Genomic DNA, 27,431 nt, shown 5'->3' with positions numbered 1-27,431 from the left:
TCTTTTAATTTCATGGCTGCAATCACCATCTGCAGTGATTTTGGAGGCCCCAAAAATAAAGTCTGACACTGTTTCCACTGTTTCCCCATCTATTTCCCATGAAGTGATGGGACCAGATGCCATGATCTTAGTTTTCTTTTCTTTTTTTTCCTTAGTTTTCTGAATGTTGAGCTTTAAGCCAACTTTTTCACTCTCCTCTTTCACTTTCATCAAGAGGCTCTTTAGTTCCTCTTCACTTTCTGCCATAAGGGTGGTGTCATCTGCATATCTGAGGTTATTGATTTTTCTCCCGGCCATCTTGATTCTAGCTTGTGCTTCTTCCAGCCCAGCGTTTCTCATGATGTACTCTGCATATACGTTAAATAAGCAGGGTGACGATATACAGCCTTGACGTACTCCTTTTCCTATTTGGAACCAGTCTGTTGTTCCATGTCCAGTTCTAACTATTTCTTCCTGATTTGCATACAGGTTTCTCAAGAGGTAGGTCAGGTGGTCTGGTATTCCCATCTCTTTCAGAATTTTCCACAGTTGATTGTGATCCACACAGTCGAGACCCCTCAAAGCTCAGACCCCGGCTCTCAGCCCAGAAACCCAGGCCCCTTGGCTTTGGGCAGCATGGAGACCCCCTCCCGGACCTGCCCATAGACCCCTGCCAACTGGCCCTCACCAGCCCAGGGTTCCCCACCCTCACAGCCCAGTCTCCAACTTTTAGGCCACTCCGGGTCCTCGGTGCTCCTCCCCACCCCCAAAACACTCTCTCCTTTCAACTTCATCTTCAGTCCCGAAGCCCTTGCCTGTTCTCACCCTTATCCCACTTCTTCAGCTGGTCCACATGTCCTGAGGACCTAACAGCCTCAGCCCCGAAGCCCACCATAACGATTCCCCTTCTCCCCACACACCCGCCTCTCCAAATTCGTATTTTGAAGCAAGCCACTTACACTTTAGAGTTCTCAGAGCCCTACCTGGCTCACTCATTCATTTGGTCCGCAAGTAAGTATATTCCTGATACATTCATTAGTTCCTTTCTATTCTTTTTTTTTTTGGTCAATATATATTCATTGTATTTTTTTTCACTTTTTATAAGTTGAGAAATATGTCATATATTAGTTTCAGGTATATGATGTGATTTGATGTAAGTATATATTGTAAGATGATTGGCACCCTTTTTACTCTCAAGATACCCCAATTCTCAGCTACAGGTGTCTGATTTTCACTCTTCTCTCCTCAGGCTGCCCCTCCCTCAGCCTCTCAGTCACTCCAACACTGATTAGAAACACTGACTGTACAGCCTATCCTAGCTGGACTCCGCCTAATACACATAAAAATGATACCTCTCCATCCCTCAGTTTCCCAGGAGAGACCCAAGATCGTAATAGTTATTTTTTTTGGTTTTTATGAGACTGGATAAGGGGGTAAAAAGTATGTGCCAAGGAAAAGGAGGGAGAAACAGATTGCTGTGTTTTATTACCACCGCAGGATCAGGATCAAGGACAAGAGTTCTTAATACCACCAATGATGATGATGAAAAGTGATGAGTACTGACCGTGTGCCATGAGCTGAGCTAAGTGCTTTCCATACATTTGTCTCACAAATCCTTGAATAACATTTCTGGTACAGGTGAAGAAATTGAGGGACAAGGGTAATTTGCCTAAAATCATAAAGCAAATGGTGGAGCCCGGAAACCATTTGTACCCTTTTCTGAGCCAAAGATCTCTTTATATTTCTTCCAGTAGTCACGTATGGATGTGAGAGTTGGACCATAAAGAAGGCTGAGCACTGAAGAATTGATGATTTCGAACTGTGGTGCTGGAGAAGACTCTTGAGAGTCCCTTGGACAGCAAGGAGATGAAGTCAGTCAATCCTAAAGGAAATCAACCCTGAATATTCATTGGAAGGATCGATGCTGAAGCTCCAGTCCTTTGGCCACCTGATAAGAAGAGCTGACTCATTGGAAAAGACTCTGATGCTAGGAAAGATTGAGGGCAGGAGGAGAAGAGGGCGACAGAGGATGCGATAGATAGTATCACCAACTCAATGCACATGTGTTTGAGCAAGCTTTGGGAAATAGTGAAGAACAGGAAAGCCTGGCATGCTTCAGTCCATGGGCTTGCAGAGTCAGACACAACTGAGCAACTGAACAACAATTCTAGGAGGTAATCCTACAGGGACTTGGTCTAACTCTTTAGAGAAAGAAGCAAAATCCCTAAACCCAGGGTATTTTCTGAGTTCAGGAAAATAGGAGATAACAGCCTCTGTAGAGCATAGAAGAGGGCAGAATGACAGGTGGGGATTGAGGCTGCAGTCACTGGACAGGTGAAGAAAAACCTGGAGGCAGAGGAAGCATTACTTTGAATTTGGAATGAAAGAACTTGGTGTCCAGAGGTGTTTGCGGCAAGTAGGAGGAAAGCTGGCTCGGATGACCTGTTGGTCTAGTAGCTTTGCTGGACTGCCTTCCCACTCCACCCGGACTGGGTGCCTACAGGCCCCAACTTGTCTGATGCAACTCCAGCTTCTGAGAATCTATTCAGCCCACAGCAAGGAATGAGCTAGCTTTGAGATTCCTCCCTCCTTTTAATAATAACAAGCCACCATCCAGGCAGCATCTTCTTCTGGGTGCCACCTTCCTATGAAGTTTACTCATGGCTTGGGCACATGACAGCTTCAAAAGGTGTTATTATCACTTGTTATTAAAAGGCCTGATGAAGGCGGTGGCATTTCTGGCTTGTTTCTATCTTCATGCATTGAGGAATGGTCAGATTCAATTTTTGACAACATTCAGGAGGAACTTACAGCCTTACTACCTAGCAAATTCCTTAGGCTTGTATAGGTATGTGAATGGATGGGAGAAGTGAGGTAGATTTTAGCCTCTTAAGACTTCTTGCAGGAAAAGGGAGGGGGTCCAGTGTGTGTGTGTCCACATGCAGATAATTGGCCTAGGCCCAGGTGGCTCAGTGGTGAAGAATCCGCCTGCCAAAGCAGGAGATGCAGGTTCGTCCCTGGGTTGGGAAGATCCCCTGAAGGAGAAAATGGCATCCCATTCCCCTGGAGGAGGGCATGGCAACCCACCCCAGTATTTTTGCCTGGAGAATGCTATGGACAGAGGAGCCTGGTGGGCTACAGTCCATAGAGTTGCAGAGTTGGAAGTGACTGAAGCGATTTAGCATGCACCAGTATTCTTGCTGGGAAAATCCCACGGACAGAGGAACCTGGTGGTTTACGGTCCATGGGGTGGCAAAGAGTTGGACACAACTGAGCAGGCATGCTTGCACCAGAGCTCAAATATGGAATCCATTTTTGCCTGTGAAAAGACAGAGAACAAAGAGAGGGTGCCTGTCCATCCTCTTATTGGGAGTCATTCAAGTTCAAAACTGAAACTTATTCATTTATTACACAAGACTTTACTGATCATGTGGAAAGGGCATGAGACTCTGAGGCATCCAGAGTCAAAAGCCTCAACTGAGTCACTCTAGGGCCCTGGGAAAATCTTAGTTTCCAAACCAGTGACACAGGAAAAATGATCTTTTCTTTTTTTAAATAATATTGTCTGCACCTAAATATACTGCCGAACACTGTCGGATGAGGAAGAAGTTGGGAAGGCAGGCAAGATCATAGAAGAACCACAGACCTGGACTGCCAGGGCTCCTCTGCTCTTCTTTCCAGGTGTGCACTGCCTGAGAGAGGGAACAGAAAAAAATTCCAGCAACTATAGCCTTAAAAGACAATTGGACAAGACTGTTAAAAAAAAAAGTGGAAGATGGTTTAAGGGACCAATTCCTCCCTTCCCCCCAACTCAAGGCAAATATATTTATATTCCTAGAGGAGGGGGTAAATATTTCCTTGGCCATTAGGCTTGTGAAGTTGCTCTCTGTCTAAGAAGGGAACAGAAGGGACTAATTGTAAAAAACAGCGATGGTCCAGGTTCCCATACCTTAACTCTGGTACCTGCACGTGCAGACAATCTGCAACTCTAGGACTGGGTAAGCTAACACAAGGCAACTTTAAATCTAGGGGGCGTTATTTTAAAATGTTGAACACCTGGGAAGTCCCTGGCGGTCCAGTGGTTAGGACTTGGCACTTTCACTACCGTGGATCCAGGTTCAATCCCTGGGGCAGGGAATTAACGTTGTTCGAGCTGAAAAAAAAGTTAAACTTTCTGTCCCTTCCTCCTTATTGTCCCACCAGCAAGATGGGTTGGTGAAAACTGAGATGTCATTCAACCTCCCTGCTTCAGAGCCTCCAACAGCTTCTCATCAGAGCATTTGGAATAACATCCATTCTCTTCTCAGGCCTCCAAAGCCAGAGCTGATCTGATTCAGCCTGTCTCTGACTCATCTCCAATCTGTCCGCTGGTGTGTGCCCGCCCCCGCCAACCTTCTGCTTCTTACACAAGCTTGTGTGTTCACATCTCAGGGCCTTTGCTGGGAAAGCTCTTCCCCAGTGTGGCAGAGGCCTTGGGCTGTTCATCCAGAACTGCTTGCTCCACAGTGACAGCACTGTAGCCAGGCAGTGCTGGTGTATTGCCCAGCCTTCCTTACGGAAGGCATGACAATATTATCAAGTTCTCTCCCAGGGCATGTGAACAGAAATAAAGTGATCCACTTCCTCCTCCGTGTTCTTCTTCCACCAAGTAGGATGAAGCCAAGGGGATGTCAGACTTATGAGAGAAGAGCCTTGTTCCCTGAGCACTGCCTGGATGAGATCTATCAACCAGGAACACCTGTTTGGACTAGATAGCACAGGCAAGATTAAAACTTGGTTTGTAATAAATTACTAGAATTTCTGGCCTCTTTGTTCCCTCAGCCTAGCCTGATGCAATACACCCAAGATTCTCACCTTGGGGACTTCTCTGGTGGTTCAGTGCGTAGGATTCCATGATCCCAGTACAGGGACTGGGTTTGACCCCTGGTCGGGGAACTAGACCCCATAAGATGCAGCTGAGACCTGGTGCAGCCAAATAAATATTTTAAAAGCCTCACAGGGCAGGAGCCTCCTTGTCAGCCAGGTCTCAGTTTAAATGTTAGCTTCTCAGAAGACTTTTCTCTCTGATGGCTTTATTCCACATGAAGTAGCCTCTAGTCCCTTATAGCATGCCAACCTCCCAAATTTTCATTTTAGGATGTATTATTACCTGTGTTTTTTTTGTCCGTGATCAGGCTTCAAAGACTCTGTTAGAACATAAGCTCTGCAGAACGTGCACTTTTGCTCAGTTCATGCAATGCTGTGTTCACAGCGCCGACTCAGTGTCTGGCACATGACATTCAGTGTTTATTGACTTAGTATCTTCTGATTAAATTTTAATTCAATAGGGATGCAGAAAATGTTTCAGCTGACCATAGAAGTAAAAGCACATAAAGAGAACTTGCACCAAATAAAAGGCTGCTTCTCTTTACATGTGATTTGGGCCTTTTCTATTCTAGGAAGATAATGGATGAGGAATTATGGCCCAAGTCGGTACAACCATTATGGAGAGGTGCTGTTTGCCACAGTCCCAAATTAGTCTTAGACGTGGGTGTCATAAAAATACTACCTCACAGGGAAGCCTGCAAACTTACTAACCTCATAATGTCATCTTTCCTTCTTTTTTTGGCCACACTGGGAGGCTTGTGGGATCTTAGTTGCCCAATGAGGGACTGAACCTGGGCCCATGGCAGTGAAAATGCTCTTAACCACTGCCAGGGAATCTGTCACCCATCTTAATCCACATTAAACTCAAGGTCTTCCAGGTGGTGCTAGTGGCAAAGAACCTGCCTGCCAAAGCAGGAGATGTAAGAGATGAGGGTTCGATCCCTGGGTTGGGAAGATCCCCTGGAGAAGGGAATGACAACCCAGTCCAGCAATCTTGCCTGGAGAATCCCATGGACAGAGGAGCCTGGCAGGCTAGTCTACAGGGTCGCAAAGAGTCAGACATGACTGAAGTGACTTAGCACACACAAACCCAAGGTCAACAGTCACCCCAGGCTAGAACCCCTAAACCTGCACACTAACTTCCATGACCTGGCTGGGTTTCAGGTCATTTTTGTCACTCCACTCATGGGCCTTTGAGTCAGCCTAATGGTATTCACGGATTTATTACAACACATATCTGAGGGTCTGCTATGCATAAGGCAAAGTTCTAGGCATTGGGAGATGTAGTGAAAAGGAGACAAACCCGTATTCTCATGAAGCTTACATTTTAATGGGGAAGAGATAAGAGATACAAAAGCAAAATGAAGAATATACTAGGATGTGTCGGTGTTGAGAAAAATGAAGGAAAGTGACAAAGATAAATTAGCTAAAGAAGGCCTTACTGAGGTGGCATTTGAGTAAACCTAAAGGGAGGGAGAGAAAAAGCCATGGAGGTGTTCAGGGAAAGGACATTCCAGATCAAGGAAAAGTCAGAGGCACATAGGGACCTTGGACGCATTCTAAGGACTTAGGCTTTTACCCTGAGATTAGGGCCCACTGAGGGTTTAAGGAAAGGTATGAACTAACAGAATCATGCTGGCTGTTGTGCTAAGAACATTTTGTAGACAAGGGTAGAGGCAGGGAGACTTACTACAGTAACTGAGGTGAGAGGCGATGATGATGCCGCCTTGACCACGGTTAGAGAACTGATCAGATTTCAATTATACATATAATATGTATTTGGCTGCACCGGGTTTTAGTTGCATGTGGGATCTAGTTCCTTGACCAGGGGTTGAACCCAGGCCTGCTGCATTGGGAGTACGGTGTTTTAGCCATTGGATCACCAGGAAGCCTTCAACTATATTTTGAAATGGAGCCAATAGGATCCAGGATGGGTTGAATGTAGGTTGTGAAAGAACGGAGTCTAGGTCTGAGAGAACACCTGGAAGGATGAAGCTGCCACTGACTTCTCAAGGGAATCCTGAGAGGAGCAGGTTGGGGTGGGTGGTGGAATATTTCTGGTTCGGGGAATTTCTATTTCAGATACCTGAAGTTGAACAGGGAAAATGTTTGTTTTTAGTAACTTTCTAGGAGGAACCAAGCCACTCTAGCTCTTTTTAGACAAAACTCAAATAAGGACTGGTAAAGCTATGGTCTTCCAGTAGTCTTGTATGGATGTGAGAGTTGGACTATAAAGAAAGCTAACACTGAAGAATTGATGCTTTTGACCTGTGGTGTTGGAGAAGACTCTTGAGAGTCCCTTGGACTGCAAGCAGATCCAACCAGTTAATCCTAAAGGAAATCAGTCCTGAATATTCATTGGAAGGACTGATGCTGAAGCTGAAACTCCAATCCTTTGGCCACCTGATGCGAAGAACTGACTCTTTGGAAAAGACCCTGATGCTGGGAAAGACTGAAGGCGGGAGAAGGGGACGACACAGGCTGAGGTGGTTGGATGGCATCACTGACTCAATGGACGTGAGTTTGAATAAGCTCCAGTTGGTGATGGACAGCATGCCAGGTGTGCAGCAGACCAGGTGTGCAGGTCACAAGGAGTCAGACACGACTACGCAACTGAACTGATAGTCTGTTAATCCTATTAGAACACTAATAGTTTTGAACAGGGAAGCATTATCTGCTGACAATTTAGCCCTTTAAGATGGAAGTATGTTCTGCTTAATCTGCATTTTGAAATTTAGAACTATGTTCTTGAACTTTTCCCCCCATTCCTCTGTATTTCTATTTTTAAATGTATATCCTTTTTCTTCTATTTTCTTCCTGCAAGCTGTAGATTCCTGCCGTAAATCCAATTCATTTCCGTGATGCTTGTAAATCTCCCACCTTAAAACATAGATGCAGTAAATTTCCCTTTCTCTGTACCAAAGATCTAGAATTCTTTCCACCAATAACTAATGTTTCACAATTTCCTCCACTCGTATCAAGTACTAGAAACCTCATTTCAAATGAACTGATTATCAAAACATTGAGATCTGAACAATGGAAAAATAATTAGTACTTCTCACCTCCGACTAGAGGTAGCTTTGGCTCTCAGCATTCTGATAGTCAAGGAAAGATAACAGAACAAGGCGGGTTGTGTCTAGACTACTCCCTGTGTATATCAGCTGATCCATGTACATTGGCTACTGCTTAGTCATTCAGTCATGTCAAACTCTTTGTGACCCTTTGGACTGTAGCCCACTGGGCTCCTCTGTCCACGGGATTTTCCGGGCAAGAATACTGGAGCGGGCTGCCATTTCCTTCTCCAGAGGATCTTCCTGACCCAGGGATTGACCCAAGTCTCCTATGTCATCCCACATCTTTACCCGCTGAGCCATCAGGGAAGCCTACGTACACTGGAAATCCTCAGTGAGGGTCCCACAGCACACACTCATGCAAAAAGCGGTAACTCCACATTAGTTAACACCCAAGGGTGTTTCTAACTTACTCATGAACCCCTATAACAACCCCAATAGTCCCCATTTTATAGATGAGGAAACTAAGGCACAGAAAGGTTAGGGAAGTTACCTAGTCACACAGCTAGTAAGTGGCAAAGTTAGAATTCACACCTGAGCATCCTAGCTCTAGAGACTAGTCTGAGCCACAAAACCCTGTCACCAATGTTGTCTCTATTGCTGTGCATCACTGCTGGAGCAGTCACCATTTCACATCAGCAGATGGCCATCCACCTGCAGTATTTATCTGGAAGTGGCCCACTTCTGGTGTTTAGGATCATGGCCACAAGTCACAGTGCCTAGGCATAAATTACTTAAATGGCTGGGAGACAGAGACAAGGACAAAAGTAACCAACCGTATCAATTTAAAAGAAAACTGATCAAACAAAAGAGTCTTACGATAAAAACTTTATTGTCTTAAATATCAAATGTTTTACACATCACTTTTTCTTCAGAAAGTTCCTAATAAAAAAAGAAAAATAAAAGTGTTTTGATTACTTAGGGCTGACTTACATTTCAGTATGTGACAACAACTCAAACCCAAATGCATCTGGCTCAGTGGCAGACAGGTCCTGTGTCCAGCCCCTAAGCCAATGGCACAATGCAACCAACTGTGGGATTCCTGAGTTTGGTTCCCTTAAATTCTCAGAGTTTTCCCAACTCTCAAAACCAAAGCCTTATGGGAGTGAAAGAGCTATTGGCAAGCCTATTTTGCCAATCAGCCTAGTTCTTGTAAGATGCAGTAGTCTCAAAGCTTAAAGAAAAATCAGGAAAGCAATAAAAGAACAATTCCAAGAACAAATAAGAGGGGAAAAAGGGGTTTCTACTTGCTAAAATTTGCTAAATATGGCTACAAAACTGGTAAACAAACTTTGAGTGCAAAGGCCATTAGCCCAACTTAACATGGAAATGAAATTTTGAATATAAATGAGCATTCAACGTTCATTGTAGGTGCACAGTTTAAAAAAAAGCAAACTATGCTGAATTGATCTGAATATATAGGAAACTAGAGAGGTCTACCTTCCTTTAAGCCAATGATGCATCCTTCAAGGCTGAATGTGAAACAAACTCCTGGTAAACAAAATAATTTGTTATGTATCCTACCAGGAAAAAAATCTACCAGCACACCTCTTTCCCAAGTTAGCTAATGAAGACCTCTTTATGGTATATATGAAGAGAAATATAATTCTGTAAAAATTACTCTAATTTCATATTCCACATCCCCACCCCAAGTGTCCTTATTTTAGGGAAATTTCCCATCTTCCACACCCTTGCATTAACTTTCTCTGTAGATTTCATTCCGTAAGACTGTGCTCTAAAACTGCTATACCCGCTCATTTTAGTCCCCAGAAGGTCTAGATTACCAGTATGTAGCTGACAAACCTGCGAGGGTATTCTAATTGTAAGCTTCAGAAGTCACTGTAGTTAAGGTTCAGAAATTCTACCTGTATCCTCAGGATTACCACATATATGGTGATAGGCTCAAGAATGTCCTTTTGATGGAGCTGTCCTGCAGAAGAGGTTTGGCAGAGGCCTGAATTTTCTTGTAAATAAATTCTGCCCCTCATCTAGTCCCAGAACCATTGCTTGCTACATTCTCTGCTGTAGAGTTCTATTTTCACATTTTGCACTCAACTGCTTTAAAACAGCAAATCTTCCAGAATTCTCTGCTAAGTCTTGTTGGCCCAGATGGTTAGTATTTCGGAGCAGCTGGCTCAAAGACGGCAGGAAGGATGCCATAGCAGTCTATACTTCCACCCTGCATGGAAGGAGGTCGTGATGGAAGGAAAAGTTGACTGTCACTGGTACTCGTTAGGTCATCTTCCATTTACTTGCACTTTTATCCTGCCTGTTCCCCCTCCACCAACAGTGTAAACTGAACTGTCCTTAATCTCTTCAAGTATTTCTACCAAATGTTAGGACATTTTTTGTTGGTTTCTCCAATCTCATTTTTTCAAAAACATTTTTAAGAGCAGTTCTAGGTTCTCAGATTCTAATTCCATTTTGAGCCTGCTTTTCCGTTTTCTCTGAATTTGAACCCAATCATCCTAGTACGACTTTTAAAATAAATGATGCTAATAGGCAAAAATAGATCTTGCACTTGAAGCTAAGATTTATTTCATGTCTCTTGACGAGACTGATAGCTTTACAGGGCAGTTCCGTTTGTTTCAGTACTGCTGTTATCCTCAATGCTCACCAGTCACTTAATGTTTCATGAGTGAATAACAAATTCTTATTCAAAGATTCAAACTGCAGTCTGAGAGAGTTTAACAGTTCATTGTTCAAACAGATTTTCTTAAACTTCTGCTTTCACTACTGTAATACTGATAGCACAACAAAGAACATAATAAACACATAGAAACCATTTTTGCTTTTTGTATGCCTGATGCAAAAAAGCCATGTCACAATACTTCTATGGAAATCTAATCCTTCTGGGGAAATCAAATGATTTGGTGCAGGATAACTCAATCAACAATAAAGGTGAGCCCTTAGGACACTCCATACATGCCTATCTCCAGGAGGGCCATTTTCAGACATTCTCCACCCTTCCCCACCCCAATGATACTTCGACTTTTAGCACCGACTCGAACTTGATGCCTCTGCTATTTGGAGAAACTAAGGCACAAGAGAAAATCAAGCACATCAAAGGTTCCTCCCTTAAGTTCTATGATTTATATGATTAACTCCCAAGTAACATCCATCGAGGGAACACTACTGGGGAACCTGAGCCATGATTTGACATTCTGGTTCTCAAGGACATGCTTTTAGTTTACCTTGTTGTAAATCGGCATGTTTAAATCTTTCAGAAAGAAAGCAGCTATTTTAATTTATGGATCTCCTAATGTGAAAGGTAACCTTAATTTTCTCAGAAGGGGAACTCTTTGAGAACTGTGTTTCTAGTTCAGCCACAGACTACACTAAGCCACCAAATTCAAAGGAGAAATTTGCCTTTTTGGTATTTGTGCTAAAGCGTGCATAATCTAGTTAGCTTCTCTTATGATATGCTACCAGTGATAACAAGTTGGAAACATGTAGCAGTTCAAGTGCCCTGCTTATGCTCTGCAGGTGACAGACCGAAAGGAAAAGGAAATCAGAATGTACTGCCACTCTTCTGGCCAGTGACTTACAAGGCTGTTTTTTATAAACATGGTGGGATCAAAGTCTTCGCCATAACCGAAGACTGTTATCTGAAGATTAACAAACGTTTGCTTTTTAATCTATGCAAAATTAACTGCAGGATATCTATCACACATGTATATATACACGAGTTAATGGTTATAAACCAACCCAAAGTGTTATGGCTTTTGCTAGAGATAGAAAAGCTGTGCTAAGGGAAAAACAGGCAGATTCCACCTCAACTGGTTATCATAAAATCGGTAACACAAAGTCTCATATATCTTTTCATATAACTCTCTTACTGGAGAAACCCTTTGGGAAAAAATACATGGTGTGTGTCTCCCTTCAGTATGCATTGAGACAAGGAGCTCTGGAAAGTTTTGTAGGCTGCAAGGCAGAACAGTTTCCTCATACATTTACCATCTATCTAGTTCCCTTTGCTAAGCAACTGATAATCTTTATGATAATGGATAAAGCCCAAACAGTGGGATGAAGGCTTAGATGAAGGATTAGACCATGTCTGGATGCCTAAAGAGGTACAAGTGGAAATAATTCTTACCAGTGACAATGGCAAAATCTAGAGCCTATAGCTGTCTGGTTACCAAACACATTCTTACACACAGGAACCAACTTGGAAGGAAATCTTCTCCTCTCTTTGGTGAATAAATAGACACCACTCTTGGAGGTAAGCACTGTTCACAAGGCTGTCCATTACTGATTATGACAAAAGAGCTATCCAACAAAGCAGCCCATACTGGTAACGGCTGGCCTCACCAGTTCTGCTGGCAATCAGGAGTTCACAATGATTTTATCTTATTCTTGGAGAAGTTAATCTCTCATTTCTGCACTTTGCATAAAAATCGACAATGAAGGTTCACTAATGCCATGTTCCTTAATTCCTTGTGTTTTAGAATTGCTAAATTTAAAAATGATTCAAAATTCTGACAATGTCAACAATTTTTACTTTCACACAAACAATGGACAGAAGATTTAAAAAAAATCAAAAGCAACTATAAGTTGAAAAATAAATGATGAAGAAGGACAGGGATATTTGGCAAATGGGTTAAGCTCATCCAAAGTATTCCTAATAAGAATACGTGTACAACTATAGGCCTACCTATTGAATTTTCTCCTAGAAATAAATATACACATACATACAATAAAAGCTATTGTAACGAAACCTTTTCTGGATTGATATTCTATAGCCCACCTGGGATTGACCCCCAAATTTCCACACTGTGAAAATTCAGTGGTTATGTCTCTGAGCATTGTTCAGAGGAACTGCTTGTACAGAAAACTAAGAGGCCATTCTTTATAAAGAAGGCCTTTTGGAGGAGTCTATTGTCATCAATAAGTCCTCCCACCCTACACTCACCCCACTTTGTAACCCTAAAGATTGATAAGCTCAGAATAAATTCCCAGTCATTACCATAAAGCAAATCAGGGGCCCATTGCATGGCTACTAAATTTTGTTTCAATCATAGCACCACTACTTAATTGCAGTCACAGCTCTAAGAGCCGGTTGACAGAAATCCTATTAGCAGGTTCCTAGTGCATCTTATATCTTTGGCGTAGGGCAGGCAAAAGGGTCTACAGCACAGGATTGTCTAAAAGAACACTTTAAAGACAATCTGGCTAACTTGTCTAGAGCGCCACCCTGAACACAGTAAGCAACAGCTCTTTCTGTCAACCATTTCCGAACTTCAGAGAATCACGAGGAATCTATGGGACTTTCCATCGTATCACTCACAGCTCCTAATACACATACATACATCACAGCAGAAAGAAAGAAGATGGAATAGGGTAGAAGAAGAGCAATGTCTAAGTGCCCCCAAATTAAGATTTAAAAAACTCCTGAGATATGAGCCTCCATTTTGATTGTGCTCAATGACGTAAATTTTGACGGAAAGAATAACTCTCAAAGAGAGTAAGACTTTAGACAAAAATCACTTAACATTAAAAGTTCACAAATCACCCTTCTGAAGCTTCTGTTTCAGACACATTGCAAATCATCACCTGGAATCAGGAATTATCATTCTCAAAATTCTCTTCAATAAAACCAGGACTCCATATTCCTGCTAGGTATATAAGAGTTTATCTTTCAGGAAAAAAAAAAAATCTAAAATCTACCCAGTAGAATTATTGCACAGTGGGGCCCACAGGACAATGATTTCCAAGGGCTAGTCCTCATATTAAAAAAGGCCACAATAAATACATCTATATACTATGCCCCACTCTATCTTGACATGGTAAACACAAATATGACAAATCTTGCTTTAAAAAAGAAACTCCTGAGGAAAGAAAGGGATGGAAAACTCTACCAAGGCCACTTGAGTCAGAAACTCCAATTATTATTTCCACTGCCATGAAAGACACTCACCAAATAGACAGACCATTCCAAGCACCAAGATGAACCAGTGACAAGGTTATTACACTTGAATATTTCACTCAGAACACAGCTCAAACTGAGCTTTAGAAGAACTTGCTAGAAGATGAGTTTGGAAAGGAAATAAACTGCTGGCAACCAACCCATCAGCTGAACATAAGTTCACCATAAGTCATTAAGGGTTGAGATGTGATCAGTGAGATGCTACCAAACCCAATCACTAGTAAATTCCAGTGTTTAGAGCATTATTTCACTCACAACAGTTGTTGAAACATTATCAACATTGGCAAATGCAATTACAGTTTTTCCTTTCTTTTTTTAATCTGGGTAGCACCATGTTACACTCTGATGTTAATTCCCTCACAAAATCCCACCCAAGATATCTGGCAATCCATGCAGTAGCCTGTGATGTACGAAGCAGCCCAAGTTTTAAGCCCTCCCAACTCATCGCATTAAAATGTCAAATCCTAACCACACCAATGGAAACATGCTACTCCAGGAAATATTCTTCAACTATTCTTCAATTTCCTGTTACAACCGATGAATCATAATGCATTCCAAACATGAAACCATGTGATCAAGTTTATAAACCAAAATATGAGTCAATAAGCCATACCTTGCCTACAGCACAGACACAGCCACATCATGCTTTCAGCTGCATGGGTGGTGGGATTTTCTCATGGCTTCTGCTTTTTAAAGCACTCACTCTCATTCTAAAAGGGTATGCTATACACAAAACCATCAATTTTATTCCAGAATACATCATCTTAATGATAATAAAAAGCTTCTGTGTGCACATACTGCCAATACATTTAAAAAGGCCCAAATTTTAACAAATAGGATAGACAAATTCATCAGACAAGAGATCATAAATTACTTTGGCCGAAAAAAAATCTTAAAAAAAAAAAAAAAAAATCTGGCTCAACATTCTGCTTGCAGGGTTCTACATATACTGTATATGTGGTGAGTGTGTGTATGTGTGTGTGTAGATATACAGCTTTTTTTTTTAAAGGGAGTAGAGTATGGTCTAGCCCACTTTTCCATGGTTACGTAGGAACTACAATGTTCTTTGCTAGCAAGACAAGAAGTGCAAGGTCTGCATTTCCACCAACTCGATGCAAAGCCCCAAGAGCTTCCTGCAAAGTAAAGCCGGCACGGAGAATCCGGTCAATGTCTGCAGCAGGAAAAATTAATGGTGCAAGAAAGGAGGGACTTGGTGATGGATGGCTGGTAGATGGTTCAAGTCCTAGAAGTGGCCCTGCAGCTTCAGGACAGACATGTTCCCTGGCCTCAGGCCTGTCTGTCACTGGATTCTGTGTGCCCTGACCCAAATCTTTAACCAGGATGCAAGCGGGTGATGAGGACTCAGTTTGCTCACAAGTCTGATTGAGTGTATCCTCCTCATCTGCTAACAGTCTGGGTGAAATCTCTACACCTAAGGTGCAATGTAGTTGATTAGACGCTTCTGCTGAGGCTACAGTAACAGAGCTACTCTTGTTTACTGACTCCTTGGACTTGGGGACACCTTCCTTATCAGTTAACAGGCCATCACCTGGACCCCTCAAGTTAACAGTTTCTCCATCTTCCACTCCAGTGTCAGCTGAAGTGTCTGTTAATTCTTCTGTCTTCACTGCTATAGGTATGGCCTGATGAGAGGAGACCTGTGAACACTGTTCACTCTGGGTTGCTGTAAGATGCTCATTTTGGGTCCATCTTTCAGAAAGGTCCTTAATACCTGTTTGGCCCTCAGCTGTCTCTGATTGACAGATACCTTCTTCAGATGTGTTTTCTGAAGCTGGTTTACTACTAATGACCAGAAGTTCATGAAGTTCCTTCAAGGCTGCCGTTAAGGATGAGCAAGATTCCTCTGATGACTCTACAGAGGGCTGACAACTGCCACAGAGACTTATTAAAGAGGAAGGGTGATCCCCACATTCTTTACTCGTTTCAGACATTTCAACATTACTTTCTAGAAGCTGTAAATCCTGAGTAGAAATGGAATTACTCGAAATTTCAGAGGAAGGGTTACATTTTGATGTTTCTATTTCCATCAAGGGATTATCTAAGATGAGATCAGATGCACCACTGTTCTTGACATTGGTATTCTGACCTCCTGAATTCGGCACAGCAACTAGGGACTGTTCAACAATATCTACTTCCATAAGTGTTTCTGAATTTGAGCAGCCAAGGCATCCTGAAGGTAGAATATCTTTCCCTGTACCCGGAAGGTCCACGTTCTGCTGCAGCCTGTCTCCTTTCATTGCAGCTTCCAAACCAGCACTGCTTTGTTGCCTTTCTCCAAGAAGTTCAAGGTCCCCTGTGTGACAAGGATGGTCTTGGTCATGTGAAGCACTCTGTTGTATAACCTCATGCTCATTCCTTGGTTCTTCATGCTGCTGAAGGCCACTCACCTGACTTGGGTCCTGATACTCTGGGTGCCAAACCTTCTCCCCCGTAAGCCTCTGCGGTTCTTGCATCCCAGTAGTTGTGACAGATAAACTAGCTTCCTGTCTTGTGTGGAGATGAGATTTGAGGCCCTGGGTGCTTCTTTCAGCAGATTTCTCTACATGATCTGCAACAATGGCTTCTTCGAGTGAATTCTGCAAAGGCATAGCTGGACTCTGGTTTGCTGGAGCACTGTCTGCTGAAGGAGCACAATCAGAAAGATCCTGTGGAGGAAGATGTTCTTTCTGCTCAGAGGTTATCTGGAGTTCAGCTGAAGCCTTCAAAGCCTTCACAGCTTTAGGTTCAATGCTGTCTGGGTCACTGGGCTGGATAGGGCTGACTGAAGCAGAGACAGAGTGAGCAAGACTTGGAGGATTACCAATCTCAGGACTCAGTCCTGGAGGATGGGCTTGATGGTTAAATCCATCTGAAGTTGGTAATGATGACATTCCCAGTGAGGTAGTTTCTTTACCGCTTTTCTCTACAGAGAACGACAGTGAAAGGAAAAAAGGTTAATCAGCAGGTTACAAAGGCCACTAAATTATCAGAAAATATAAATTTAAACAAGATAAAACCAGGTCCTTAAACTTGGATCTGTCTTATATTCAGACTTTATACATGAACCATTCTCATTGTGGCAAACAACATCATAGCATCAGAATAAGAGGTAAGCATGTTCTTGATAAACTGTGTGTACTGGAATTCAGTAATTTTTATTTAGGTACCACAGAATGGCTGAGTTAGTCCTTAAGACTGAAGGACATTTATGTATCTTTACTCTCAGTGGGTTTAGAATTCCGAAATACTTTCTCCAAGTGTGTTCTCTCTACCACTTGCCCTAAACCACCTGGAAGCTTGTTAAGCATGCAGACTGTAGGACACTATCCTGAGGAATAAACCCAGGAGTCTCTTTATTCCGTAAGTTACACAGGTGATTCTTAAAAGCACAATATAATCTTGAGGATTTCGGTACTAGGAAGATTCTCCTGCCAATTCACTTCAGTGTGTCAAATGTGAACCCTGAGAAGTCTAAAGCTAGGTATATCTGGGATTTATGTCTGAGAAATAACAATGTGATACTACTCAGGGACATCCAGAAGACAGAGAAGCAAACATTCTGTTTCTATCCGAACATTTCAAAAACTGTGTGAGTTTGACTCAGAACAAAAATAAAGCTAAAGATCAAACAGACTAAATCTCAATTATTATCTTACCAAACAACGCAACTTTAAAAAGGAATATCAGTTTACTTTATTGTATTAACACAGTATAAGAACATTCATAAGAACATTTCCTACTTTAAGGGCAGGGAAATGGGAGGGGAGGAGGGCAGTGGAGGGATATAGTTCATAAATTTTCCAATAGGCAATAACAATTTAGATTCACTGCAACTTACTGACCATTCATAAAAGATGGAAGGTTAATTACCACACCTCTAAACAAACATCATGATATCATTAAACATCAGTTCCAACTCTCGTTCTGCTACTAATCCATCCAACTAAAAATTGACCTCCATGCAATAATTATACAATCTTTAATTAAAAGTCAAAGGCTGGTAACAAAAATGACATCACAATACAAATTGTTAGGACAGGTGCGACTCAAATGCTTCATGTTAACTGTGCCTTAGAAATCATGAAGCAATGCAGTTATGATTCAAGTGGCTCTAAATCGTTCTAATCCAACCTAGGTTAACAACATGAAAAGATAAAATACTCTGTGAGGAAGTTACTGACTCCTTGTGAAACAATCTTTCTTATAGTTTTGGGATAAACAGAAGAAGAGCATATATCTCAGTGCAAACTATATTCATTAGTGTCTGGAAACACTGTAAATAATTTTATTTATCGATCTGCACAGCTGACACTGAAAGAGGTTCAATTTTCAGTTAATGAGAACAGAAAGATGCACTGTAGTGAAATGTCCATGTTAGCAGTGGAGAGGTGGGCAAAGATAATGGCCTTTGGCAATGGTATGTCAGTTATAATAACTGGGTGAGCCAAAGGTGAACCAACCTCAATGAATTCCGTACTCACTATGAAGGCAGTGTATAGTCCTCCTGTAGCTGAGATGGTAAGTTTCACTGGCCTAAGTTCTAAATGTAGGGGAGGACAAGGTCAGTACTACAGGATAGCAGAAGAGGATGAGGACAATGGACATTAATAATAATGCCTGTTTTAACCCATCCTTATGAGGAAAATGAAAGAAAGAAGCAATTAAATGCTATGTATCTAATTACAACCAGCCTGCAAACCCCTATAAATTCCTAGGTTTGACAGTCTAAAAAAGACTGCCTTTCTTGTTTTAATAAATCAGTCAGTATACTCAGGCTGACGTTTATTATATTTATGCTACAGGGAAATGGAAGCACAGTGCCTCCTGTGGAAAAACCGTCAGGCTAGGGAGAGAAGGAAAAGTCAAGTTTCTTGTTAGAAGATTAAACTTTAGTCCTGTCTGTGTTACTGACTCTGTGACCCTGGCCAAGTCACCTGGTCTAAGTTTCCATTTCTTCTTCAACAGGATGAAAACTGCTGCCCCTGTATAATGCTGGGACTTGTGTGTAGTAATGTGAAAACTACACTTCCAGTTTTTCAAAAGAAAGGGGCTTATGAAATTCCTAACAATGTGGTTATCTTCAACAACAAAGTGTTATGATGCTGATATTCACAATGGTCATCTGTTTTCACTGGGATAACTGATAAAATTTTAAATGGTAAATTGTGCTTAGATACGTATGTATGCCAACATACAAATATATATATATATATATACACACACACACAGGCTAGTTGTAACCAGATTAAACAAGGTGAACTGGTGAATGACAGAAGCTACATTTTAGATCTGCTGCGGATACAAAGACTTTCAGACCACAGACGATGACTGGGTGGAGGCTTAACGTGGTGTCTATAAATACCTGGTCTGGGGCCCACTCCAGCTGCAGCACACACACACTACATGCATCATGGCTTCTGACGCTCTGTTTGAATTAGGAAACAGACAAGCAAACTTGGGTTAACAATGCAAACCACACAGCATGCAGGGTTACAGTTTCCATTCCTCTGCCATCTTTAAGATCAGGAACTGCAGACGCAAGGTGGGGGAATGTTCTTGTAGCTTGAACCACAAAAAGATTTGCTAGTTGCTCTAATTCTCTCACCATACATAAAGCAATATGTCAACGTCAACAGATTTTCAACAGAACTTGGGAAGAAATTAATTTTCCACACCTACACAGAGAATTCATGGGCAAACGCGTGAAAGAGATGAAAAAAATAGATCCATAGATGGAATTACATGATATGGAAATCTTACGGAGTAAAAGTGAGTGAACACATTTGACAGTAACTTTCAACATTTCTTTCTCAGTTGAGATTTATTTTTAGAAGAAAAATAATCCAAACCTGATTACCTATCCTGGCTTAACTTCTTTATTTTTTCGAATACTCTGAATTAATATTTTTAAATTATGTTTTAATCAATAGAAAAGATAAAGATATTCTGTATAGAGTATCCACACCAAAGAGACAGTTTTTAGGGAAAAATATATTTATCTACTATATTCACACTTAGGTGATTCTGATTAATAGTAGGATGCTGATGTTCTAAACAAATACAATATGATATTGAAGAATTATCTCACTATTTAAACATTACAAAAATTAGCACAAGCTATATCCTGTCAGTAACAAAAGGTCATCACAGGGGAAGACAGCCATTTCCTTTTAATCTTTTAAAACGTATACGCACTTCACAATGGCTGAAAACATCTGTGGCTTCTATTTTAATCTCCTAAACTTTTTATTAAAAGAAAATAATTACTCAAAGAGGGTAACGGTTATATTAAAGTTAGGGCTGCTCAGTCACAGACACAATGTTATCCTCCAAAGTAAATGGGCCTGAGGTTAGTGGGTTATAAGGCACTAAGCTACTGTCAGCAGGTGTTTCTCAAATGAAAGCACCAAAACTGTGGGGGGAAAGAATAGAGGTTTCACAAAATGATATACACGCTCATTTTATTAATAAATAGCATTATAACTAAGATGACAAGTTACAACACCTTCTATGTAAGTATGTCAAACCCATTCAAACTTGCCTTGTAGGTAAGGTTAAAACTATTATCTGTCAGATTGTTCAAAATTCTCCCCTTCATACAAAATACTAAATCACCACCCAAGTTGTATTTTATATGTAAACTGAGTCAAAAGGTGGTGGTGGAGTAGATTCTGAACAAAGCCAGCGTGGAAACTCCATCTGCAACTCACACTTACTCTAAAGAGTCTCAACGTTGACATCACTGAACGTTCTCCAGTGACATGTACTGGCAAAATCTGGCTGCTTTTTGTTAAAACTCTTATCTTTTTTTTTTTGGTCTTTAGGAGAAAGCTATTCCCTTAACTTACAGTGCTAATATATTTTACTGTATCAGCAAATCCCATGTGTGATGTTAGTCACTAATGAATAATTACAGCTCAAGACATTAAAATAACTCAAACTTCTCTTCAGCTTCTAGAAAATATATCCCAGAGTCACTGATATGTAACAGACGGGAAAAAAACTTATCCACAGACATGAGATTTCAACATAACTGCATCCCTCCACTTTTAGCCCAGAAAACTTGGCTTGTTCTTTAAAGAAGCTACAACTGAGACTCAGGTGGCGGAGGAGGAAAACTTAGGTGGAAGCACTTTCAGTAGATATTAAAGTTGGGGCTGCTCAGTCACAGACACAATGTCATCCTCCAATATAAATGGGCCTAAGAAATGAAAAAGAAAATTTCCAGGAAATGTTCACTCAAAAGGAAATGTCTGCTTACTATTATAATTTTCTTCAGGGGAAAAAAAAAAAAGACAAGAAAGATTCTTTATGAGTCCCACCAAAATGTGCAAAGGCAAAGAACTCTCCAATGTATCCTGCACACACCAATGGACAGCTGCTTCTGGAGCTACTGAAACACGGAAGCTTTTCTATCTTGTATGTGGAGATGTGAGGAGGCGGTAAGAAGACAAGAACACACCCACAACAGGACGAAGAGATGGATTATGAATTGGTCCTCATTCCCCTTTGAAGCCCGAACTTCACTGGCTTACCCACCAATAACTAGAGTATTACTCGCAAGCTCAGCCATTCCAAATACCTGCATCCTCTACAGATTTTTGAAGGGCTTCTGCCAGTTCTTGGTCTGCAATCTCCTCTGGCCGTACTTCATCTCGCCCGGCCCCATATGCCAACCGGGCACATTCTGGTAACTCCCCCTCGGGAAGGAAGGTGGTCTTCGAGCCTGTGGTGCCGATCACGAGTACATTCTTCTTGAGGTCAATGGAACACTTAGAAAGAAGAAACCAAAGACGGATGATAGCAGAAAAAAACATGACACAGGAAAATTATGACCCTGAGCTTCATAACTCCATTTATAAAGAACAACATTGACAGAGATGACTCAAAACAAAATCGATTTTACCTAAATTTAATCTACGTGACACTGTTAATTTAGAATTTTTAAAAATACTTAAATTGTATAGCAGAATAATCTCTATGAGATATACTTTACACTTATTTGTCAAATACAGAAATGATTCACATCTGAATTTAAATGTAACACCTGTTCACTGCAAAAAATTTGGAAAACTAACGGGCATAATCTGCAGCCACACCTTTTAGAAACATATAAATGACTTTTTAAAAAATATATACAACTATATAAATGGTATGTCTCACTTTTACAGTTGCACATTTTTGCTTAAGTGTAAAAAGTACAGCTTATATTTAAAGTCTATACCAATGGTCTCAAAAGTCATACATGGACAAGGCAAGCACTATAAAAAAATATTCTGAGTTTCTGCTAGCCTTCTTTTCAGTATATTTTTACGATTACTTAATATAGGACAATTACACACATATGTTAAAGCTGGAGACTGCTAGTCTATACCATGACTTAAAAATAGGGGAAGTTAAAAAAATTAATAATAAAATAAAAATAAAGAAAAAAGGAAAGATTAGCAATGTTAATAAATTAGATTTAATTGGATTGTATTTATATTCACTCATTCCTTCAACTTAAAATTCTGTACCTTGATTATAGAGTATTGATTCAATATATTTTAGTGGGAATTTAATATTAAACATTTAGAAAAGAAAATTAGTGTGCTGCTTTAGCAGCACATATGCTAAAACTGGAATGATACAGAGAAAATGAGCATTGCCTGAGCAAGGATAACATGCAAATTTGTGAAGCATTCCGTATTTTTATATTACTCAGCCATAAAAAAGAATGAAACAATGCCATTTGCAGCAACATGGATGGACCTAGGAACCATCATACTGAGTGAAGTAAATCAGACAGAGATAAATATATGATATTCTGTATACGTGGAATCTAAAAATATGGTACAAATGAATCTATTTATAAAATAGAAACTTAGTCACAGATATAGAAAACAAACTTATGGTTACCAAGGAAGAGGGGGAGGGACATATTGGGAGACTGGAATTGACATATACACAGTACAATATATACAACAGATAACTAATAACCTACTGTACAGCACAGGAAACTATAGTCAATACTCTGTATTAACCTATATAGGAACCTATATAATAACCTATATAAAAAAATGGATATATATATATATAACTGACTCACTTTGCTGTATAGCAGAAACTAACAAAACAATGTAAATCAACTATACTGCAATAAAACAATTTAAAAAAATATTAGTGACATAAAAATATTGACAAGATATGAAACCTTATGTGAATTTTTATTGTCCAAGAGCACATTAATTCCTTCTTCAATGAGTTTATTTCAACACATTATTAGGCTTCAGAGTAGAAATATAAAAACCACTGCAAATGAACACATTTATAAATTATTCTTCCTGTACTAAACAAACATTTCCATTTCCAACATCTTATGTAACCTTTTCCCTTAATCTCGATACTCTTCTTCCCAAGTACTATTTGATCAACTACTAAGGATTTACTAAACTTATACTCGCAGTAAAATCATCACTGTGTATTATGTACATAGCCCTACAAATCCATCAAAAAATTATTTGAGTTCTACTCAGAAGCTTTTTCCCTTTTCATACTGTTCATGGGGTTCTTGTGGCAAGAAACTTGTGGTGGTTTGCCATTTCCTCCTCCGGTGATGCTGGGGAAGATTGAAGGCAAAAGGAGAAACGGGTGACTGAGGATGAGATGATTAGATAGCATTACTGACTCAACGGACATGAATTTGAGCAACCTCTGCGAGTAGTGGAGGACAGAGGAGCCTGGAGTGTTGAGTCCATGTGGTCGCAAAGAGCTGGACATGACTTAGCAACTTTGAACAACCCAGAAACTAAAAATTACACAAGAGAACCAAACTGTCCACTATAGTCTCAAAACGGATGGCAGGATTCAATAGATTCAGAAAGATTTCACAAAAAGATTCTATTTCTACTGATACATAATTTCAAACTGTGTATGACAATATCATCAATTAAGGACCTTTCCAGGTTTGAAGTCATGCTTCTTAGTTTTTCAGTATACACAACCAAGGGAATGTGCAGTAATAATGACGTACGTCACAAAAAGCCAATGTGAAAAGAAAATGAAACTCTTAATTACCTGATGCCGTTTCAGCATATCCAGTCCCAGAAGCATGTCCATGGGCTGTTCCTCAAGTATAGAGAAGGAACATGCCAGGAAATCACCTTCAATTTGAACCTGAGCTAAAGCACATGAAGACAGGAAGAGGTTATCATTTTTTCAAGGGAAAGTTTAGAAATGTATCTATCATTCTGTGCAGTCAGTCAAAGCCAAGCCAAAGCATTCAAACAAGTGAGTAAAGTATGAAAATTCAGTAAGACAAATAATCCAGTTAAAAACCAATGACAGCATCAGCTCATAAAATGGACTGGGTAGAAATAATACTCACAAGACCTGGCTTGATATGTGATACCTTTAGGATACATGCTCACCTGGTGAGGAAAGCTGGCATTAAGAATTTGAAAAAAGATGGATAAAGAAGATGTAGTACATATATAAAATGGAATATTACTCAGTCATTAAAAAGAATGAAATAATGCCACTTGCAGCAACATGGATGGACCTAGAGAGTCTACTGAGTGAAGTCAGACAGAGAAGCAGAAACACTGTATGACATTTCTTACATGTGGAATCGAAAAAGAAATGATACAAACTTACAGACAGAAAGGGACTCACAGATTTAGAAAACAAACTCATGGATGCCAGAAAGGATAGTTAGGGAGTTTGGGAAGGTCATGTACACACTGCTATATTCAAAATGGATAACCAACAAGGACTTACTGTACAGCACACGGAACTCCACTCAAATGTTATGTGCCAACCTGGATGGGAGGCGGGTTTCGGGGAGAGTGGATACATGTATATGTATGGCTAAGTTTCTTCATTGTTCATCTGAAACTACCACAACATTGTTAACTGGCTATCAGTTCAGTTCAGTCGCTCAGTAGTGTCTGACAATGCAACCCCATGAATTGCAGCACACCAGGCCTCCCTGTCTATCACCAACTCCCGGAGTTCACCCAAACTCATGTCCATCGGTGAGTCGGTGATGCCATCCAGCCATCTTTCCTCTGTCAGCCCCTTCTCCTCCTGCCCCCAATCCCTCCTAGCATCAGGGTCTTTTCAAATGAGTCAACTCTCAACTCTTCGCATGAGGTGGCCAAAGTATTGGCGTTTCAGCCTCAGCATCAGTCCTTCCAATGAACACCCAGGACTGGTCTCCTTTAGGATGGACTGGATGGATCTCCTTGCAGTCCAAGGGACTTGCAAGAGTCTTCTTCAACACCACAGTTCAAAAGCATCAATTCTTCGGCACTCAGTTTTCTTCACAGTCCAATTCTCGCATCCATACATGACCACTGGAAAAACCATAGCCTTGACTAGATGGACCTTTGTTGCCAAAGTAATGTCTCTGCTTTTCAATATGCTATCTAGGTTGGTCATAACTTTCCTTCCAAGGAGTAGCATCTTTTAATTTCATGGCTGCAATCACCATCTGCAGAGATTTTGGAGCCCCCAAAAATAAAGTCTGACACTGTTTCCCCATCTCTTTCCCATCAAGTGATGGGACCAGATGCCATGATCTTCGTTTTCTGAATGCTGAGCTTTAAGCCAACTTTTTCACTTTCCTCTTTCACTTTCATCAAGAGGCTTTTTAGTTCCTCTTCACTTTCTGCCATAAGGGTGGTGTCATCTGCATATCTGAGGTTATTGATATTTCTCCCAGCAATCTTGATTCCAGCTTGTGTTTCTTCCAGCCCAGTGTTTCTCATGATGTACTCTGCATATAATTTAAATAAGCAGGGTGACAATATACGGCCTTGATGTAGTCCTTTTCCTATCTGGAACCAGTCTGTTGTTCCATGTCCAATTCTAACTGGCTATACCTCAAAACAAAATAAGAAGTTTAAAGTTAGAAAAAAAAATTTTTTTAAAGAAAAAAAGAGCTGTAACTACTGAAGCCTGCGTGCCTTGAGCCTGTGCTCCACAATAAGAGAAACCACTGCCATGAGAAGCCTGTGCATTACAACTAGGGTAGCCCCCACTCACTGCAGCTAGAGAAAGTCTGCAAACAGCAACGAAGACCTAGAGCAGCCATAAATCAATCAATAACTCTATCTTTAAAAAGAAAAAAGATCAAGACAAATTCCTCCAATTTTACTACTGCTTGTTATAATCAAGTTTCTTTGCTTGAAGTCTCCTGCATTGCCTCCCTTCCTGAATTACTCCTCATATTTTATATATAGGATCTTTTAAGAAAATTACTTTGCTATTAACTATATCTTGGGAAACCCAAGTGGCTCAGTAGTAAAGAATCACCCTGTCAATGCAAGAGATGTGGGTTCCATCCCTGGGTGGGGAAGATCCCCTGGAGGAGGAAATGGCAACCCCCACCCCACTCCAGTACTCTTGCCTGGAAAATCCCATGGATGGAGGAGCCTGGTAGGCTGCAGTCCATGGGGTCACTAAGAGTCGGACACGACTGAGCGACTTCACTTTCACTTTCCAGTATTCTTGCCTAGAAAATTCCATAGACAGAAGAGCCTGAAGGGATACAGTTCAGGAAGTCACAGAGAGTTGAACACAACTGAGTAACTAAGATATGTGTACACATTTAAGATATGTGTACATATATCTTATGAACAGAAAAGTATGTGAGATACATACATATATAGTATGAAGCATAATAAAACAAATACCCATGCATCTATTTCCCAGGCTGAGAAACAGAAAACTAAGAAGTTCACAGCTTATTCTTTTCCTCCTCCAACCCTTCCACCTATCCTGGTTTTTATGCTAAACATTCCCTGCCTTTTTTTTAAATAGTTCTTACTATTTTGTATGATGCCTAAGCAACATTTTGGTTAGTTTTGTGGTTTTAAACTATGACTTGCTTCTTCTCAAAAGATATTTTGAGATATTTTATTCCTGTGGATGCATGTGACTATATTTCTTTCACTTACCCCACCTCAAAGAGTAAGTAAGAGTAAGCACGAGTAAGCACTGTAATGTCTAAAAGACACCACCACTGATTTATCCATTTTGGTGCTATGAACTTCCAGGCTGCTTCCAGTTTCTCCTGCTATAAACAATGCTAACATAAGTATTCTTGCGCTTGTCTCCTGGCATGCCATGAGCGTCTCACTGGTATACTCTAAAAACATACACGGTTTTAGGGGATATATTAGGTTCAGCTCTACTTGATACTGAATTATTTTACAAAATGTTTCCGGTGGTTTTGGAAAGGTGCCACTGTTCCACCTTCTCCCAACACTCAATATTATTCGATCTAAAATATGGCAAGTAATTCTCTATTTCCCTGATTAATGAGATAAAGCAATTTTTACACACTAACCATTTGAGTTTCCTCTTGAAGTGCTTATTCAATGTTTCTGTAATTTTTTATATACCACTCTGAGTTGGAGGATATATAAACACACAGAATATGCATAATTCTAAGTATGAATCTTTTATTAGTTATGTATGTTACTAAGTTCTTTCCTAGTTTATTTGTTCATTTTCTTTGTTTGATGAAAAGTTCTTAATCTTAATTGGCTATATTTATCAAATAACTTCCTTATCTTTTAAAGAAACCCTTCCCTACATAAAAC

The 27,431-nt window shown here is 40.5% G+C and overlaps 1 protein-coding gene and 1 non-coding gene across 6 annotated transcripts in view; one reads left to right on the top strand and one right to left on the bottom strand.

Moving 5' to 3' along the window:
• Nucleotides 1-8,729: 8,729 nt before the first annotated feature.
• The window catches only part of DDI2 (DNA damage inducible 1 homolog 2), a 43,380-nt gene continuing 24,678 nt past the window's right edge, over nt 8,730-27,431 (bottom strand). For 2 of the 5 annotated variants that reach the window (XM_070384964.1, XM_070384966.1), the window contains 3 exons: nt 23,899-24,002; nt 21,425-21,614; nt 8,730-16,765 (listed from right to left, as the gene is read on the bottom strand). In XM_070384964.1, coding sequence (XP_070241065.1) covers nt 14,886-16,765; nt 21,425-21,614; nt 23,899-24,002 — 2,174 coding nt within the window. In that variant the 3' untranslated portion in view covers nt 8,730-14,885. Of the gene's footprint in view, nt 16,766-19,204; nt 19,268-21,424; nt 21,615-23,898; nt 24,003-24,600; nt 25,685-27,431 lie in introns of those variants that run through there. The other 3 variants (XM_070384967.1, XM_070384968.1, XM_005888876.2) reach the window with 3 other exon arrangements.
• Nucleotides 22,432-22,535, top strand: LOC138991330 (U6 spliceosomal RNA). The gene has a single exon (XR_011467351.1). It is a non-coding gene; the product is annotated as a U6 spliceosomal RNA (small nuclear RNA).

This window comes from Bos mutus, chromosome 16, assembly GCF_027580195.1.
Source record: "Bos mutus isolate GX-2022 chromosome 16, NWIPB_WYAK_1.1, whole genome shotgun sequence".
Classification (NCBI taxonomy): domain Eukaryota; kingdom Metazoa; phylum Chordata; class Mammalia; order Artiodactyla; family Bovidae; genus Bos; species Bos mutus.
Note: the sequence above shows the minus strand (reverse complement) of the source record. Positions and strands in the feature narration are given on the sequence as shown.